The sequence below is a fragment of the Hemicordylus capensis genome, chromosome 5, assembly GCF_027244095.1.
Source record: "Hemicordylus capensis ecotype Gifberg chromosome 5, rHemCap1.1.pri, whole genome shotgun sequence".
Lineage (NCBI taxonomy): Eukaryota > Metazoa > Chordata > Lepidosauria > Squamata > Cordylidae > Hemicordylus > Hemicordylus capensis.
In genome coordinates this window covers 189,387,922-189,408,288 of record NC_069661.1, presented here as the reverse complement: position 1 = coordinate 189,408,288, position 20,367 = coordinate 189,387,922, and the positions used below count along the sequence as shown (strand labels likewise).

Here is a 20,367-nt window from a genome sequence, read left to right as displayed (position 1 = left end):
GCTACACTGTTTTTATCTTTTGCAAGTTGCTTCTTTTATTTTATTTTTTTAACTCTTGTCTTCCCAGGCTCTTCTTGGCAGTATAAAACCATCGCCTTGATATCCTGAAGCACGGAAGCCTAGAAACTGTCGCTAACAGTTGCAGTTTCTAGATTAATAAATTGCTCTGGGAAATGGGGTCCTCTCCGGTGACTCCCTCCTCCCCTTTAGGCTTACCAAGTCAAGGCTGCCAACACATAGAGCACTTTCACGACTGTGTTCTCCACAGGGAGCAGCTGCCATAAATGATAAACAGTCCAGATCAGCAAGGAGTAATATGATTAATTAGTGTTGTTGCCTGACTTCGTATGGTTCAACACTTCCTCTCTCAAACTGAAGGTGCCAGAAACATTCGAGGGTTTTTAAAAGATATATCAGAATGAATGTAATGTCGATGATCTGCTATTGTTTCATGAAGCTTAATACCCAAGATGAAAACAATATTTACAGTAGAGTTATAACAATTAATATTCAGATAGGCAGCAGGAACATAGGGAGCTGCCTTATACAAAGTCAGGGCATTCGTCTAGCTCGGTATTGTCGACACTGCCTGGCAGCAGCTCTCCAAAGTATCAAGCAGGAGTCTCTTCCCATCCTACCTGGAGATTCCAGGGAGTGGACCTGTGGCCTTCTGCATGCAAGCATGCAGATGCTCTTCCACTGAGCTATGGCCCAGCCACTAAGGGGAATGTCTTACAGTGCTCACATATAGTCAGCCATCCAAATGTAACCAAGGCAGGCCCTGCTTAGCAAAGGAGACAATTCATGCTCACTACCGGAAGACTGATTCTCCTCCCCAGTGAAAGCTTGTGGGCTGGATCCTGACCCCCCCCCAACTTAATAAGAGCCATACTTGGTACTTGTACAGAGCAGTTGAGTGTCCAAGAAAGTTCACATATACTGAGGCGCTTCACACGATCGTTGTGAAGCACCAGAGGGGGTTCTGCGGGGAGAGCGGGCTCTGCGGCGAGGGGGTTCTGTGGGGAGAGCCTGCTCCCCACAGCCCTGGGCAGCTGAATCGGCTGCCCACATGAATGCCAGCTCCGTCATGGAGCCGGTGGGACCTGCGGGGATCGGGGCTGTGCGGCCCCTGGAACTTCCAGGATGCCCTGCGCGAGTGCGCAGGGCATCCTGGAGAGACCTCTGAGCCCGGGAGGCTGCTTTTAACCTTCCAGTGGGGGGGTCTACTTGTGTGTCACTGTGTGCCGTGGCAACACGCAAGCAAAAAGATGAGGTTAACAGAGCTGTTAACCTTGTCTAAAGGGAGGGGTAATTAGGCGGGCTAGCCACCTTGGGAGCACCAGGCTCACCTGCAAGCCTGGTGGTTCTCATGGTCCCTGAAAAGTGGGCTAAGGGATAGCTTAGATAATGGCTTCATTATCTTCTTGTTATCCTTACAACAACTTTGCAAAGTAAGTCGTCCTATCCCTATATTGCAACTGGATGGATGCTGAAAGGGACTAGTTTGTCCAAGACCACCTAGAGAGTTTGTGACAGAAGTGAGATTGAATCAGGATCTCCCTAATTCATAACTCAGTCTCTTGGCTACTATGCTGGAGGGGCCAATCTGAGGTTCTCCAGCTGTTGTCAGACTACATCCTCCATGATCCCCAGCCATGGCTGGAGATGAAGGGAGTTTTAGTCCATCAACAGCTGGAGGTAGTCCCCATGTGCACTGTGCTACCTGCCCCATGAAAGCCCTATTCTGCTGCCACTCAGCATGGGCTAATTGTGGGGGAGGAAAATGGGATATGGTCGGAATGCCTTAGGATAACTGCCATGGTTTACGTGGATATCAGCAGGATTAGTGAGATGTAATCTGTTCACTTTACAAAGTAGGATGAGATTTTATGACGGCAAGAATGATGCATATATCATCTAAGAAAATAGATTGTTGTCATGCAATATGTCTAGCTTGCCTTCTTTCCTGGGACCCACTGGCCTGGCAGCTGGGCAGTCGGAGCTGATAAATGAGCAACTGGCAGGACTTCATTTTCATTGTGAGCACCTTTGGGGCAGGAAAACTTCAAATCTTTCCTTTTACTATATAAACTGCTTTAGAAACATTTTATCAAAATGTGGTCTATAAATATTCTTATTAATAATCCTAATGTGTGCTGGGCTCAGAGGCTGAGTGTGTTCAGAATGTCAGTGCTCAGTTCAGGAGCATGTGAAGCAGTAATAAAGGTGTACATCTGAAAGTGTTCAGAGTTATTTCGAGACCCTGGGACAGAAGCGTACACAATTAAATAAACAGAAGTCTTCCCCCCTCCCTTCTTCCACTCTACTGCTTTATTAATCAGAAGTAAATCTTTGCTTGTTTTACATAATACTTTCACATTTGATGCTGTCACAATGGCAGCAATCCTACTATAGTGCATAATTAACCTATGGAATTCTCTGCCACAAGATGTGGTGACAGCCACCAGCCTGAATGGCTTTAAAATGGCCGTAGATAAATTCATGGAGGACAAGCCTATCAATGGCTACTAGTCTGAGGGCTATAGGCCCAGCCTCAGTGGCCTCTAAATACTAGGGATGTGCAAAATGTTTCGGATACAAAATGTTTTGTACCCAAAACAGCCTGTTTCGGGTGTTTTGTAGACAAAACAAAACACCCATTTTCCAGATCCAAAAGTTTTGCATACAAAACAAAACGCCCCTGTTTCGGCTACAAAACGTTTTGTTGTTTCGGACCTCCATTTTGTGGTGATCTCTGAGTCAGTCTCCATTTTGTGTTTGACATCTCTTTGAATTTCCCACCCTTCCAGCCTTCTGATCGCTGACCTAAATCATGGGCTGACCTGCTGACAATTCCCTCCTTGTTCCTCATTGGCTCTTTTGCTTCTTCCCACTCTTTACTGACCCCACATTGGCCAGGAGAAGGGTTGCTAACCCATGGGGTGCTGGGTTCTGCTGTTTCTGTGGTGTTCTGAGTGTAGATCCTCTGGTAGCATATGAGAGTGGATTCTTGTTTTTTACTGAAAATCTCATATGCTACCAGAGAATCTACAATGAACACCTCAGAAACAACAAAACCCAGTACCCCACAGGCTTGTGGGTATGGGGGTGGTTTGCACCCTATGTGCACTACACAACCCCTCGGCCCCCCCAAGTGGAATTATGGGGCTGCTGAAACCTCCATTATTCCCTATGGGAGAAATCTTAAAGACACGTAAACTTCAACAATCACAAAAGATCAGCCCTTTGCCCAATTCCTTTGAAATAATTCTGGAAGTTTCCTTGCCCCCATTGGGCACTACCACCCACCACACTCTGCTCTGGGTCATCCCTCTCCCCTTGATTTGAAGCGATACATTTGCTGGAATCCCCATTATTCCCTATGGGAAAATTCTTAAAGATGTGTAAACTTTTTTTAAAAATCACCAGAAAAAAACCAAACCCAGCCCTTTGCCTAATTCCTTTGAAATTTGGGTGGTAGCTTCCACCCATTGGACACTACCACCAACACCCACTTTTTTGCCCTGGGACCCTTTTTAAAAATCCAAATCAATTCGGATTCGGATTCGGAAAATTTGGCTACAAAACAAAACAGGGCTGATTCGGATTCAGAAAATTTGTTGTACAAAACAAAACGGGGATGTTTCAATTCGGATACAAATCAAAACAAGAAAATTCCAAAATGCACACCCCTACTAAATACCAGTTGCAGGGGACCAACAACAGGAAAGAGGGCATGCCGTCAGCTCTTGCCTGTGGGCTTTTCAGAGGCATATGGTGGGCCACTGTGTGAAACAGGATGCTGGACGAGATAGGCCTTGGGCCTGATCCAGCAGGACTGTTCTTATGTTCATTTTAACTTCAGTTTATGCCAGTGGAATTTACTACTGGGTTTTCAGATTGAAGCCACAGAATTCAGTTTTTAGTTTCTTGACATCCCAGTGAACTTTAGGTTATGAGGAGAGCTGTTAACACTCTTTAAATTAACAACCTTTAACAGCACTTGAAACTTCCCTTTCCACCCCCACCCCCCACCCTTGTTCTTTATTTAAAATGCAAATTGGCTTCACACATTTGTCATCCTGGGAAAAACCTTTTGCACAATTCACGGAGGTCATTCATTAGCAGGGAACTGAATGTGCCTAGCAAGATTAGCATTCATCTGTTTGGGGTTTGTTTTGCAGACTCTGCAAATGGATGTAAACAAGCTGAATATCACATTGCTTCGGATTTTCCGCCAGGGAGTGGCTGCTGCTTTAGGACTGCTGCCGCAGCAAGTGCATATCAACAGACTAATTGTAAGTGGCAAGCATTTCGTATGACAGTCTGCATGACTTGGTTTGCATGCCCTGAAAATAAAACCCTGTAGAGCTGAACAGTGAAAATATCCCCGACACTGTTGACGATAGGTGACTTATGGCCACGGAGGCTCTATCATTGCAACCCACTCTGGCTGGCATCCAGAGAGTCCCCAATTATTCATGCGTACATCATGGCTGCATCAATATGAAAACATTCATATGAAAATACAGAAGCAAACTTGCCCTCAAATATTGTCCTCCATGCCTAAACAAGTTCAGGATTTGACCATTCATGGGCTGGTTCAAATAATACAGCCTCCAGCATACTTGCTCAGGAAGGGGATATGCTGAGAGTGCCCCCATCATGATATCCTCATAGGCATCCTGACACCCTTCTGGGCAAGTCACTTGGTCACATGTGGGTATTGTTCATCGAAACAAGCCCTGTATGTGCACTCCTAGTACTTGTTTAAACAAATACTTGGAGTGCATGTTTAGGGGCCATTCAGACAAAAAGCCCCTACAGATGATAAAAGGGTGCACCAGAAGGACAATGGGACATAATGGAGGACATCAGGATGGGGGTGCTCTCAGCATGTCCCCTTTCTGTTCACATGTGATAGGGACTGTATTGTTTGGATGGGTATTAATATTAAGGACCAGTTGTGGTCCTCATAGGATCATATAATTAGAGCCCTTTCTCATGAGCAGTGAGTAAGGGCAAGAGGACTAGCGGGGGGGGGACTTTAAAGAGCTTTCCTCCCTGCAGATGATCCAGTTCTTCCCATTGGGCTGGTGGATCACCCGCCCAGATGCTTAGTGACTGCTGCGGGTAGCTCTGAGGGTCAGGGTGCCAGATGCATCGCCCCCATCCCTCCCCTGGAGCTCCCTGGAGCACATGTGAGTGCATGGTGCATTATGGGGATCCCCCCTCCCTCCTCTCCATTCCCCAAAACCAACCGGGAGCCCTGCAGTTGGCCAGCCCTGACTGCGCTCACTCTCCTAACCTCTTTTGGAGGGTGGCTCAGCTCCATAGGCGGGTTTGCTGCCACGGCCCCGCCGGGGCTGGGCCCAATCCCAGTGGTACACACACACGTGCAGAACCGGGCTGGGCTTCCTTAGCCCAGTTTTGCATGCGCGTGTGAATAGCTTCTATGTGTTATTAGTCACCTTTCTTTGTTTTGTATCGTGGATTGCTATAGTGAACAGGTTAGCCCCAGCAGCAGACCTTCCATAGGTTCGTAATATTGTGCCCAATTGGATCCATGCTGGAGAGTTGAAAAGCATCACACACAACCCATTCACCATGAGCAACCCACTGCTTGGTCTGAAAAAAGCAGCCAGCCAAGTGTCCTGTGACTCAGTCTTGACTGCATGTTCCTTGCGTGCCTAATAGATATATTTGTTTGTTAGTTTGTTTGTTCGATTTTTAGACCGCCCTTACAAAATAGCTCAGGGCGGTTCACAAACATCAAAGACCCTTTAAAACAATTTAAGACCACTGAAAGGCCAGGCCGAACAGGTAGGTCTTTAGGGCTCTCCTAAATTCCAATAAAGAATTCAAGTTATGGATGTCTGCAGGGAGCGCATTCCACAGTCCAGGAGCAGATACAGAGAAGGCCCGCCTCTGGGTCGCCACAACATATATATTTATTTGCTATGTCATTTGGGATTTCAGTGACTTATTTGTGTTACTTGTGGTTGGTTGACAGTGAGCCAGGTCTCACGATCAGTGAGATCCGGTTTAGAACCATGAGTGGGGAGAGTGGGGAGGGAGCCCTGGGTGGCCGGATCGGCCGCCCACATGATTGCCGGCTCCGTCACGGAGCCACCGGGGGTTGGGGAGCTCGGGGGCCATGTGGCCCCCAGAAGCTCCAGTATGCCCTGCGCGAGCATGGCTCTTCGCCTCCCCTCCGGGGGTCTACTCGCAAGTAACCACAGCTACTCACAATCAGATAGCCCAGGTTTGCGGAACGCTCGCTCTGCAAACGCGGGCTAAGGAGAGGGCTACAGAAGTGGGTGACCCACTTGTAAACCACCAGGTTCTCCTGTGAGCCCGGTGGTTTACACGATCAGCAAAAATCGAGCTAGGCTCTCCTAGCCCATTTTTTGCTGATTGTGAGAATAGCCCCAGTGTGTCACATATGTCACTACTTTGGGAATAAAGCATCCACCTTTATTTTAATCAGTACTTCAAATATATGATCTGATGTCCTTATGATGGTGTGAAGTCAAGTTTGGATATCTGTTTTAGGGTAATATGACACATTAGAACATCTGTAAATAAGTAAATACTATCAGTAAAGGAAGCGAATAACCAAATCTGATTCTGAAAACCCTTATATTTTGCCTCTGATCGTTTTCGTTTTAAGAACAATGACTTGCATGTCAGTCCTAAACTATTGTATCAGCGTTGCTGAAATAACATTGCAATCTCAGATTAACCTTTTATCTTGGACATTGTATGGGCACATTTTCTCTGCTAAATTCCAGAATTCACAAGCAGATTGCGGTTGGAGGCGGGGGGGGTCCTCATGGCCCCATGTTGTATTAGATTCCAGGTCTATGTCTGGTCCAAAATGACCAGACATAGGGCTTGTAGGCAACTGTCAGCCTCCTTAGAGGCTTCTGGGCCCTGGAGTATGGCGATGACATCATCACTGTGCATCTGGATCTGGAGTCTTCCAAGTCCAGCACAACGGTGGGAGAATTTGTGATGCATTTTGGATGTTCAAAATTCTGTTTGGGGTGTTTAGACACCTATTTAGACTCAGTCTGGACATCTAGGAAAATATTTTGTTTCATCTATATTATTTTGATATGGACAGAGAAGAACTCACCAATCTCTGTGTTCTTTTAAGCATTTAAAATTAAGCATTTGTGGTTTATGAGGTTATGTAAGATATTTTTATGGAACTGTGTTTCTGTTTATGTTACTGCTTGTAAGCCGCCCTGAGTCCTATGGGAGTAGGGCGACATATAAATCTAACTAACTAACTAAATAAATAAATAAATAAATAAATCTATCTATCTATCTATCTATCTGAAAGAACAAAAGACCTAGAATCAGATTGTATGTTAGCTTTTCATAGGGGGTGTATTCATCTTTCTCTTGTTATATGTTCTCTAATCTTGCTAGGGCAAGAAGAACTGTGTCGAGCTCTTTGTATCTCCAGTAAATAGGAAAGGGATTTCTGATCCACTCCCATCAGAAGAAGTCATAAGGTCTCTTAATATCAATGTTCTACATCAGAGTTTGTCCCAGTTTGGAATTACAGAAGTTTCCCCAGAGGTAAGTGATCATTGTTGTAATATCCTGCATTTCCTCATAGAATAAGGCTGTTCACACGAGCAGTCCTACCCAGGCTTGGGAAGCCCTACCTGGCTAGGGCTGCTCATGTGAAGCACCAGGTAGCCCAGGAATTTTCCCCATGCTTTTACCCAGGTCTGGGGTTATGTACGTGCTCGGGCTGCTTCAGATGCCCAGGCTGTTTCATTTCCCCAGCCTTCCGCCTACAGAGATCCGTGCTGCTCAGAGTAGCATGGATCGTGTGGGCGCATGAGCTGCGCACTACACAGAAGATGAATTATCATCTGAGGCAGGCCTTAACCTAGCCCCCCCCCAGCTGTTTTGGGACTACAACTTCCATAATCCCAGCTGTTTTGGGACTACATCTTCCATAATCCCAGCTATTTTGGGACTACAACTTCCATAATCCCAGCTGTTTTGGGACTACAACTCCCATAATCCCCAGCCACAGTGGCCAATAGCCAGAGATGATGGGAGTTGTAGGTCAACATCTGCAGGAGGGCCAAAGTTGAGCAAGTTGAGCAGCCCTAGTCTGAGGGGAAGGTAGGTTCAACCCTGCCTCCCCACCCCAGTAAGGGTCATGTGAATTACCTTAAAATGTATCAAACATGTGCTATTGTTAAGAGCTGTGATCATTTTGAAACTGAGGTAGGATGTTGACTGCAATACATAGCAACTAAAGTATGTTCCTTGGCATGCCAAAATACAAATTCGTCAAAGATTCAGTTGAGTTGTATATGAAAAGCATTAGCTGAGCCAGATCATAATTAAAAACATTTAAGCTGCAGTCCCATGACTTTGACTTGAGAATGCATCAAATGCATTGAACCCAGTGGGGCTTACTTTAAAGTAAAGATACAAAGGATCAGGCTGCAGCACATAAGATTTTGTGGCACCTCAAAGCTTAACTACCTTTAACTAAAGCATAACCCATTTAGCATGCTCTAAGATTTTATAGACAATAAAATAAACTAATAAACTATTAGGTGAAATGTCATAGGATTCCTTGCGGCTGATCCAGATACCTGTGGTGTTTTTGGTTAATCCATTCCTTGATCCAGGCCAGCTTTTGAATGGGCTTCAGTTACTTGTATTCCAGTTCCGGAGTAGAGGTGGGGCTAACAAGCAGCCAGCAGCAATCGCACTGAAAAGCACTCTGCACTTGCCTCCCTGTACATAATAGCTGTTTCATTAAACAATTAATATTCCTGATTCCACTCCACGGCCTTGGCCATGCGTGCCACAACTCCTTCCCTAGGATTCTACAATACCCAGGTGCAAAATATGCCTGTACAGTACCTTGCACCATCACTTGGAGATATGTATGTGCAAGTCAGATGGCAAACCAAGCTCCACCCCAGTCCTCTTGTTCATCTGCACACATTGGACGCTTGCAGAGCACTGATTTCTACTTCAGCACTTTGCCCCTGCATGCATAAAGCGCCAGTGTGGGTGTCTCTGTATGGGATCATTGTTATCCAGCAAACCTCATGCCTTGAGTGGCCGTTGCGGAAGCCACCGGGAGGGCGGCAGTGAGAGGCACCTTTAAGCACAAATTCATAGGTGCTGGCCTCTGCTCAAGCTGCAGCTACAAACTACTCCAAGCAGCAGCGCCCTGCTAGGCACTCCCTGCAGTGGCAGATCGGCTTTGCCACTCATCTGGTCGTTGGTGAGGGATGGGCTCTGTGGAAGCCAGGTGAGTGGCAGAACTGGTCTGCTGCCGCAGGGAGTGATGGGCAGCGTTCTGCTGCTCGAAGTAGTTTGCAGCTGCCGCCGGAGCAGAGGTCAGCACCTATTAATTTGTGCTTAAAGGTGCCTCTCGCCGCCCCTTCCCTGGTGGAACCCGTACCAGCCACTCTTGCCTCATGCCTAGTGTGCAACAGTATGGTCCGGTTGTCTGTCCTTTTGCTGTGACAGATTAGTAACCAAAAAGGCCAAAGTGGAAAGTGTACTTTCAGAAGATGGGCACCGAAACAAAGAGAAGAAACACACAGAAATCAATAAAAATGTATATATGCTACCGTGTTTCCCCGAAAATAAGACGGTGTCTTATATTAATTTTAGCCCCCAAAAATGCACTAGGGCAATTAGCGGTACATCAGAAATTACTGCTAGGTCTTACTTTCAGGGTAGGTCTTACTTTCAGGGAAACAGGGTACTTATAAGTAGCTTACTTATGTAAGCTACTTAATGCTAGCAAAAGGACATAAACAACATACTGGAATATAAGAAAGGACATAGTTGCTAGCATCAAGAACCATGTACAATATGCTGGATCATACAATACATTTCCAGAGACTCCCAGCAGAAGAATGTTTTGTGCTCAAAAAGAATGGGGTGAATCTTCACAGCAGATGTCATGTTGGTGTTGAAAATGCCAGCAGACTCTTGAACTAGCCCTGAGACCAGTGTTCCCTCTAAGGCGTGTGCATGTGCATGAACACACAGGTTTTTTTATGTCCGCTCAGTTAATTTTAGGTCCCGCTCAGATTGAATCAGGAAAGCCCTATTCTGAATGCATGTGCGTGCACACTGCCTTGATGCCACCGCCCAGAACAAAACGCATTCTGTGCACAGATGAAAAAAATTACTATCTGAGACCACAGTTAAGCAGCTTTAAGAAGTGATCTCCTTAAAACCTACTCACACTTTCAGTCTCCAGAGAGAGTAAGATCAGTTGGATGTAACCCTCTGAAAAGGATGAGAAGAAGGGGCTACCAATAAATGCCCCCTCCCCAGCTCCTTGCCTCTCTGAATTGAGGCAGCATTTGATGCCTTAGGCATCAAAGAAGTTGGACACCCTTGAATTAGCATCTAGAAAGAGTACCAAACACTTGAAGGCAAACCTTCACATTTAATGGCAGAAAGAAATGCCTTTCTTGCTTTGTATTTTACAATACTGTCCAAACACAACAATTGTTGTGACCTGATAATCTGACTCCTTGCCCAGCTGACACACACACACACGCACACACACACACACACTCATCCTTCTTCCCTCCTCTCCCTCTTTTATCTTCTTCTATTGTAGTTCTTTTCTTCCTACTTAATCCATTTGAAAACAGAAGACTGGATGTTCAGTAATTCAACAAAGGCATATTTGTTTTCATGCATATTTTATAAAAGAATCAATACTTAAAATGCCACACAGTACAAATAGTATTTATAAAAATAGTTCTCCAGTTGTAAGTTGTGCATACAGTTTGATATGCATATCTATGACCAACCTATATATATTCTCTTTGGTGACGCCCAAAATCATAACAACTGGGACATAATTTATTATCTTCCCAATAATTTTATCGTAGTACTAGTATCAAGAGCATGATACATTTTTAAAAGGTTTTAAAGTCTTTGTTTTTCTTTTAGTCATAACTATTCTCTTTCATTTCTATTATTTATCATTATTGTTATACATAATGAAAAATCCTAATAAATTACAGTTTAAAAAAATGAAAATATTGCTGAAATGCTACAAAATTCCCAACCCAAGAACATAATGAGACACTTCACACAATCAATGTGAGGTGCTGGAGGAGGTTATGTGGGGAGAGCGGGCTTAGCCTGCTCTCCCTGCAGGTGATCAAGAGGCAGTAGGGGTGTGCATTTTGGAATTTTCTTGTTTCAATTTGTATCAGAATCGAAACACCCCTGTTTTGTTTTGTACCCAAATTTTCTGAATCTGAATCAGCCTTGTTTTGTTTTGTAGCTGAATTTTCCGAATCTGAATCCGTATCGATTTGGATTTTTAAAAAGGGTCCCAGGGTAAAAAGAGTGGGTGATGGTGGTAGCGTCCAATGGGTGGAAGCTAGCAGCCAAATTTCAAAGGAATTAGGCAAAGGGCTGATTTTTTGTGAATTTTTAAAGTTTACACATCTTTAAGAATTTTCCCATAGGGAATAATGGGGATTCCAGCAAATGTATCGCTTCAAATCAAGGGGAAAGGGATGACCCAGAGTGGAGTGTGGTGGGTGGTAGTGCCCAATGGGGGCAAGGAAACTTCCAGAATTATTTCAAAGAAATTGGGCAAAGGGCTGACCTTTTGTGATTTGATGAAGTTTACGTGTCTAAGATTTCTCCCTTAGGGAATAATGGAGGTTTAGGTTTCAGCAGCCCCATAATTCCACTTGGGGGGCACTGGGGTTGCCCAGAGTGAAGGGTTGTGTAGTGCATATAGGGTGCCAACCACCCCCATAACCACAAGCCCATGGGGTACTGGGTTTTGTTGTTTTTGAGGTGATCATTGTAGATTCTCTGGTAGCATATGAGATTTTCAGTGAAAAACAAGAATCCATTCTCATATGTTGCCAGAAAATCTACACTCAGAACACCACAGAATCAACAGAACCCAGCACCCCGTTGGTTAGCAATCCTTCCCCTGGCCAATGTGGGGTCAGTAAAGAGTGGCAAGAAGCAGGGGCATAACTACTATTAGGCAAGGGGAGGTGGCTGCCTGGGGCCCCCCATGCCTCGAGGGGCTCCCCAGAGGCAAGTCACATGACTGTATATTGTGAAGTGTGTGTGTGTATCAGTGAGGGGCCAATTTTAAAATTTTGTCTCTGGGCCCACTCCAGCCTTGTTACGCCCCTGGCAAGAAGCAAAAGAGCCAATGCGGAACAAGGAGGGAATTGTCAGCAGGTCAGCCCATGATTTAGGTCAGCGATCAGAAGGCTGGAAGGGTGGGAAATTCAAAGAGATGTCAAACACAAAATGGAGACTGACTCAGAGATCACCACAAAATGGAGGTCCGAAACAACAAAACTTTTTGTAGCCGAAACAGGGACGTTTTGTTTTGTATGCAAAACTTTTGGATCTGGAAAATGGGTGTTGTGTTTTGTCTACAAAACACCCGAAACAGGCTGTTTTGGGTACAAAACGTTTTGTATCCGAAACGTTTCGCACATCCCTAAGCGGCAGCCCTGGGCGGCTGGATCAGCTGCCCACACAACTGCCGGCTCTGTCATGGAGCCGGTGCGGGCTGCAGGGATCGGGGGCCGCATGGCCCCCAGAAGTTCCAGGATGCCCTGCACAAGTGTGCGGGGCATCCTGGAGAGACCTCCGAGCCCGGGAGGCCAATTGCAGCCTCCCAGTTGGGGGTCTACTCGTGTGTTGCCACACACCGTGGCAACACATGAGCAAAAAGATGAGGTTAACGGAGCGCTCACTCCATTAACCTCGTCTAAGGGGAGGGGGAATTAGATGGGCTAGCTGCCTTTGGAGCACCGGGCTCGCCTGCAAGCCCAGTGGTTCCCACGATCCCTGGAAAGTGGGCTAAGCTCCCTTAGCCCACTTTTCAGTGATTGTGAGAATAGCTTCAATGTGTGCTTTCTTGATCTGAAAACTAACAATATACTATAGAAGATTATTAAATGTGAAATCTTCCAAAACATTGGAAACTCCCTGCCACCTATTCTTCAGGTGGCACTTTCTATGGATATTTTTTAAGAGAATTTGAAGATGTTTCTTTTTCAGTGAGCCTCCTCTGGTACTCATTAAGTTTTGGTTGTTGCTGATTTCTTTTTAGTGGTTTCTCTGTGTTTTTAATGCCACTTTTATGCTTTTTTGCTGTTTTTATGATAGGTTTTTTAAATTATTGTTGCTATTGCTTTTGTTGAGTCTGTAGAGAAAGCTGGGGTATAAATTTGTAGCTAGAAAAGGAGTTTTTTAAAAAGCAACTAAATTATTAATTCTGATTGATATGCAAAATTGCTCTTTTTGAAGCTTTTGAAACAAGAGCTCAATGTGTATGGTCCTGAGTAGTAAAATATGTTAAACACACACTACATTTGAGCAATGTAGTTCAGTGTGAACAAAAATTCAGTTTCACTCCATTGGAGGATGTTTCATGAGATCCTTTCCATTCATTCATATGCTAGTTCTCTTTGTCACTGAAAGAGATACAGCACTCTTCTCCTGGCTTGCCAGTAGGCCTGTAATTTCTGAACAAATCATAACAAATCAGGTTATGTTATGAAAAATCACAATATAGTTCATGTATTTACTTTGTGCAGATTAATTTCATATCAGCTTCTTACTAACGTTTGTATCTGCACCTGCTTTCACTTCTTTATAAGGTTGATAGATTAACACCACCCTGTAAATCCTATTGAAAGAGTTGTGGGAGGAGATATGTAATGGACTGAATGAAAGTGTAAGCAGTTTCCTCTTCACAGACAGGTACCTTCTCACCAGGTGTTTTCCAAGAAACAATTGGGCTTGGTTTTACAGCTTGACACATTTCGATACATGGGTAGAAAGACTTTTCTAGTACTTACGAAGGAGCAGTAAAATTATGTTTTTGCTTACCATGTTAGAACCATTATGTCAAATTTGTTGGAGGCATTATTGATTATGATTTATTTATTGAAGCATTTTTTAAATGGAAAAAATATAGCAAAGACAAAACTTCATATCTAGCTGTCAAGATCTCTCAAGAGTATACCTAGCACTGTATAATTACATTTTGTTTTATTTTTGTGTTTTTGTAAATCAAAGAAAAATGTTTTGCAAGGCAAGCACGAATCGGGCAAGCTCTGGAGCAAAGAAGGATTTTATGCTGTCATCATATTTCTCAGCATCTTTGTTATTATCGTGACATGTTTGATGGTAAGTGTGTTTCTTTCTATTTTCTTTGCTTATGGAAATCTGAGAAGTAAAACCTGCATACTTATGCCAAAACTATTTACACAAATACAGTGTGATATGTAACCACTGTCTCAAGAGAGGCTGGACTTGACATAAACTGTTCATAAATATGCATCTGAGACAATTAAAGCTTTTATGCAGCTTGACAAATAAGGTGGTGCTTCTCTCATTTGTTTCTTAAAGGTGACTTTACACAACGGCCCTGATCCAACCATGTGCATGCGTTATTGCTGAATACACGGAGCCCTCTTCCAAAAAAAGTAATTGCACTGTTCAGCAAGGGGACTAAACAGAACTCCTTTGCTTTTCCACCAAACAACTATTTGGCGTGATTCCTGCTTTTTTTGGAGAGGGCTTTATATCTGATAGATAGAAACTATGTGCACAGCACCCATTTGCACATACAGTTCCTCATTCTGCTGGGATATATGTGTAGAAGCCTATTTCTGAATGCCTTTGACCCCTGGTTGATTTGGAGCAGTTATACAAAGAGGCTTTAAGTGTAAAGGATGAATGTAAAAGGTGTTGTGGTAGCAAGCATGACTTGTCCCCTTAGCTAAGCAGGGTCCACCCTGGTTGCATATGAATAGGAGACTTGATGTATGAGCACTGTAAGATATTCCCCTTAGGGGATGGAGCCACTCTGGGAAGAGCAGAAGGTTCCAAGTTCCCTCCCAGACATCTCCAAGATAGGGCTGAGAGAGATTCCTGCCTGCAACTTTGGAGAAGCCACTGCCAGTCTGCGTAGACAATACTGAGCTAGACGGACCTATAGTCTGACTCAGTATATGGCAGGTTCCTATGTTCCTATATGTTTGCAAAAAGGAGTTTAATCAATAAATTGTGACTGACTGCAACTCTCAGTTGAATGTATGCTGTATGGCAAACTTGGTTCCCCTCTTTATAATCTTTATTGCTTTTATGCTTTTTGTTTTAAATTTTTTAATCAGATTTGTTTAATATTTCCCCCCCACACACACACACACACACTTAATAGTTTGTGTCTTTTTTACCATCTTGTGTTAAAATTGTTTTGCTGTAAACCGCCTTGGGATTGCTTTAATTAAAGGCGGTGTATAAATTTAACAATAAATAAATAAATAAATAAATAAATAAATAAAATACTGAACATCTGTAAAGGAAGATATTCCACAGCCGATAGCCTGGTTCAGACATAACTCTGAACCATGATTAAGCCTGGTCCTGCCCAATGTCTCAGAGGCTTGGGAGCATATGTTCCTCCTTCCAGGGCCACACAAGTGTCTACTTCTGATTTAGATTAAAATAAACCACAATTGGTTGCTATGTCCAAAACAACTAATCTTGGTTTGAAATAAACCAAGAGCTGCACCCAAGGTTTGAAGTGAATTACAGATCATAGTTTATTACAAGTTGGTAGGTTAGAATTCATTTCAGTTGTCTTGACTGATCTTCACATATTCTAGCCTAAATCAGAAGTAGTAACTTGCACGGGTCTGCAAGAGGGGATGTGCACTCCCACAAGCCTCAGAGATGTCTCATGAAACTAGGCTTAACCATGGTTCCTATTTACATCGGAACCAGTCGAATGATTGCTTCCATACTAGTAATATAGTCTGAAACTGACATCTTTTGTTCATTCAGTTTTATGGAGAAGCCAATGTCATTAGCAGCCCATTGTATTCCAATGTTTTCCACTCTTTTTCCAGACCTGATCTGTGGCAATAATAATAATAACAACAATAATAATAATTCCTGCTTTTTTGGAGAGGGCTTTACATCTGATAGATAGAAACTATGTGCACAGCACCCTTCCTCATTCTGCTGGGATATATGTGTAGAAGCCTATTTCTGAATGCCTTTGACCCCTGGTTGATTTGGAGCAGTTATACAAAGAGGCTTTAAGTGTAAAGGATGAATGTAAAAGGTGTTGTGGTAGCAAGCAAGCAAAATAGCAAGCAAGCAAAAAAGCAAGCAGAATAGAAGAAAAAGAAATAGAAAAAATCACCAGATACAAAGATCTACAAATTGAAATTGAAAGGCTGTGGCAGAAAAAGACCAAAATAATCCCAGTGGTAATTGGCTCCCTGGGTGCAGTTCCAAAAGACCTTGAAGAGCACCTCAGCACCATAGGCGCCACAGAAATCACCATCAGCCAATTACAAAAAGCAACTTTACTGGGAACAGCCTATATTCTGCGACGATATCTATAACAAAAGCAACAACATTGACAATAAAATTCAGCCATCCCAGGTCCTTGGGAAGGGCTCGATGTCTGGATAAAACAAACCAGTCAATAACACCTGTCTGACTTTGTAAACAAGAAATAATAATAATAATATCTTGTTTACACAGACAGGTGTTATTGACTATTATTATTTATTTTCTTTAAATGATAGCTTCCTCCTTGCCGTTTAAAAATAGCGAATTTGTTATTTCTGGTTCAGCCATGGTTTTCTTGCATTTCCATTAATTATTCAGTAGTTTGGTACAGAGGGATAGAGGGGCTTTAATGCAGGTTTCCCATTTACAGCCAGATAAATTATAATTTAAACAATACTTTTTATTATTGCAACTGGCTGTGAAAAGGAAACCACTAATTGAACACACACAGAGCACAGGCAGAAATTGACAAATTAAGAGTTGTGACCATGGCAAGTGAACAGACAGATAGGCGGGGGGGGGGTTGAGTTCTTTTACAGCTCAGATGAAAATCCACATTGCAGAAGACCTTTTGAGCCATAATGCTTATATTACATTGGAGGGGGTATTATAACATGCCAGATTTTAATTCTGAGATGTGTTTGGTTAATGTTCAGTAGTTAATATAATCGCTAATGCCTATATTTATTTCTGTACAATAATTCTGGCTAAATTATTTTTCTGTTACACTTCAATGATCTCCTTAATATGTTAAAGAATAGTCTAGAAAATATTACTGCTAAAACTCAAGATTCCAGAGAACAGATATTAAGGTTTATCTAATGGAAATTTGGCATTTTGTTAAAGAACTCTGTAGCACAAAATGTGGTTTTTAGTTACTTCTGATTTTTTTCTGCTTCTGTCGATGACTCCCTGTATTACTATGCAGTGTATAGGTGGTTTCCCCCCCTGAATTGAAGATAAAAATAAAATCAACGCTTTTGTCTGTTTTCATTAGGTTCTGTACCGACTGAAAGAGAAGATACAATTTTCCCTGAGACAAGAAAAGAACAAAAAACAGGAAATACACCTTTCATCCATTCCTCTGCAGAGAGCTCAGACTGAATATAAGGCAGCAAACAGAATGGTCCAACCAGAACAGGCCCCTAAAGTTGTAAATGTCATAGTAGACCCTCAAGGACAAGCTGCTCCTGAGATCAAGCCTCCCCTTTCTGCAAGCCCATCACCTTTCAAAATGAAACCAGTGGGGCTTCAAGAAAGGTAGGATATGCCCTGTAGATGTAGTTTATATTTGCCTCCTTTTGACATTTTAAAGGATGTTATTTGATGAGCATGTTTTTCAACTATGAAAACAAAGGTTATCATTTGCCCTTAAACTGCAAAGCATCTAAATAACATCTTGTCATGATACTCTACATCTAGACATTTCTGTGCTTGAATTTAAACTGTTTATTACACTGAGTTTTGTGTTTGATTATATACATCTTTGCTGTGTAAAAGTCCCCTAAATACCTGGCACACTAGGTATTCTAAAATTCACATGAAAATTCACATGAAAATTCACTCCTTTAAAAAAACAACACCTGTATTTTAATGATGGTTCATCACCATAATGAAAATGAGGAATATTGAGATTACACAGGCCCAGTGTTACTGCTATACATAAGGAGCTACAATTGTATATTTATTCCAAAGTCACAATTTGCTATGTAAATATGTTGAATATACAGTGGCCAATATCCAGAGCAACGAACCGCATACAAAATGAACAAAGTTGTTCTAGCACAACAGGATGGCTTAGTAGCACTAAAAATGGGGGATTTGCAGAATTGCTCCATAATGCAAAAGTTCCCATGAGGCATGCCACAGTTGCACGACACTAGCCTGGAACACAAGAACACAACTAACTTGCACAGGAGCTTTGCACTAGTGCAGCATCCTTCCACATGCGGTTCGTTGCTCTGGATGTCAGCCAATATTTTCAGATTTCACAAATCAGGGTCATTAAACCCAGTACAAAGCAGAGAGAGTTGGCTGCATATATGTACACGACGTTCTTTCAGACAGGTTAAGTTCCCATTGGTCAGATGATTGGTGATGAAGAGGGACTGAATTCAGTGTGTTGCTCCTCCTGAACAGCTGAGCCATGCAAGGGCATCCCAAGGTCTTTGAGTGCCTAAGGCAGGCCTGATCAGGCATGGGTCCAGCCCTGCCCGGCAGCCCCTCTGACGATGGGGGCATGGCTTCGAGCTCCAAAGAGCCCGAGCGAGCCATTCCCTGTCATTTCAGGCAGCACTTGAATTTATTCTTCCTTTTTCTCCCTCTCTGGGGGGAGAGAAAGGGGAATAGATGCCTGAAAAGGATGGGCAAGTGCTTGCTTGGGGTTTTTAGTAGCCCGGGTGTGGGCAGGGGGGTTTGTTCGAGGCTCTTCCAGAGCCCGAGCCACACACCCCTGGAGGCTTCAGCGGCCCTTACCATTGGTGGCCCAGGTTCTTTGAATCTGTTTGCACAATGGTGGCTACACCCCTGCCCCAGCTCGTTTTAGACGACAACTCCCATAATTCCCAGCCACAGTGGCCAATTACCAGGGATTATGGGAGTTGTAGGCCAACATCTACAGGAGGGCTGAAGTTGAGCTGCCCTAGCCTAATGTGAGGCACCAAATGCAAAGCAGGGAGAGAGGAGATGCAGTGGTAGGCTGAATTGTGGGTTGGTGCCTGTACCGACTGCCTTATCTCACCTCATGGGAGGGCGAGCCCTGGAGCCATGAAACATTAGTCTTTCTCAAAGGGCTTCATGGACATACAGCCCACTGTTGGGTCACAAGCAGGAAGGGCATGCCCCAAACCAAAAAACTGGTGGTGGGTGGGCAGGGGGGAAGACTACTCAGTAGTATCAAGGATTTAAGAGAGGTCAAGACTGAATATGAAATGGATGGAATGCCTGAACACCTACACAAAAACGTAAGAATGTCCTTGCTGGACCACACCTAGGATCTCTCTAGTTCATCAGTGGCTAACCACATGCATGAGGAAGTTGGTAAGCATGCCTTATTGGTTCCCCCAGCAATCAGAGAGTTATATTGATTCTGATTATGGAGGCTTCATATGACTTGTCATTGCTAATGTCCAATGACAGAACTATGTTCCCTGTCTTTGTCTACTTCTTTTTTAAAACTATCTAACTTAGTAGCCAGCACCACACACTGTGCTAATAAATTCCCTAAGTTAATTATGAACAGTGTGAGAAAGTCATCCTTTTTGTCTGTCCTGAATCTAGCTGCTTTGATTCTAGTACTGTGTGAGAGAGTGAAAAAATATTTCCTTTTTTCTGCCTCTAAAAGACAAAAAAACTGGAATGTCTAAGTTTTTTCAAATGGAGAAACAATTAGCTTTGGAGCCAACATTTTTAATATTGTAAACTTTATATATTCAGTTATTAATGTCATTATTTCCTTTCCTTTGTTCATATCTTGACATCTGTTGCAATAATTCTTCTGGAAAACTATAAATTAGAAATGTGCCATCTGAATGCAATCACTCACCATTATCAATATTCTATACAGTAAATCTAATTTTCTATAGTATTGAAGCCAGTAATGTCTAAGTCCATCTAGCAGATAAATGGAAGGTAGAAAGAGCATTCCAAGAGACAGAATCGAAAAAGCCAAGAAGATTTTGTTTAAAACTATTTAGAAAGAAGTGATTCCTTTAAAACAATGAAACCTTAGCTGCCCTGAGACTGTGGAATGAGCTCTCTACTGAGATATGATCCTCCCCATCTCTGACAATTTTTAAAAAGCACTTGAAAACTCACCTCTTCACCCAAGCTCGCTCAGCTTTTTAAAATTTTTAGGTTTTAAAATCTGGTTTATTTTTAAATATTTAAATTGTTTTAAATTTTTGTATATGTTTTTAACTTGTTTTATGCTATTGTTAACCTCCCAGAGACTAAAGTTTGGGGCAATGT

General features: G+C 43.0%; 1 protein-coding gene across 2 annotated transcripts in view; it reads left to right on the top strand.

The window, feature by feature from the left end:
* PTPRR (protein tyrosine phosphatase receptor type R) overlaps window positions 1-20,367 on the top strand; it is a 198,781-nt gene that overhangs the window by 119,558 nt on the left and 58,856 nt on the right. For both annotated transcript variants that reach the window (XM_053258076.1, XM_053258074.1), the window contains exons 3-6: window positions 4,185-4,298; window positions 7,441-7,593; window positions 14,107-14,217; window positions 17,396-17,658. In XM_053258076.1, coding sequence (XP_053114051.1) covers window positions 4,185-4,298; window positions 7,441-7,593; window positions 14,107-14,217; window positions 17,396-17,658 — 641 coding nt within the window. The remainder of the gene's footprint in view (window positions 1-4,184; window positions 4,299-7,440; window positions 7,594-14,106; window positions 14,218-17,395; window positions 17,659-20,367) is intronic.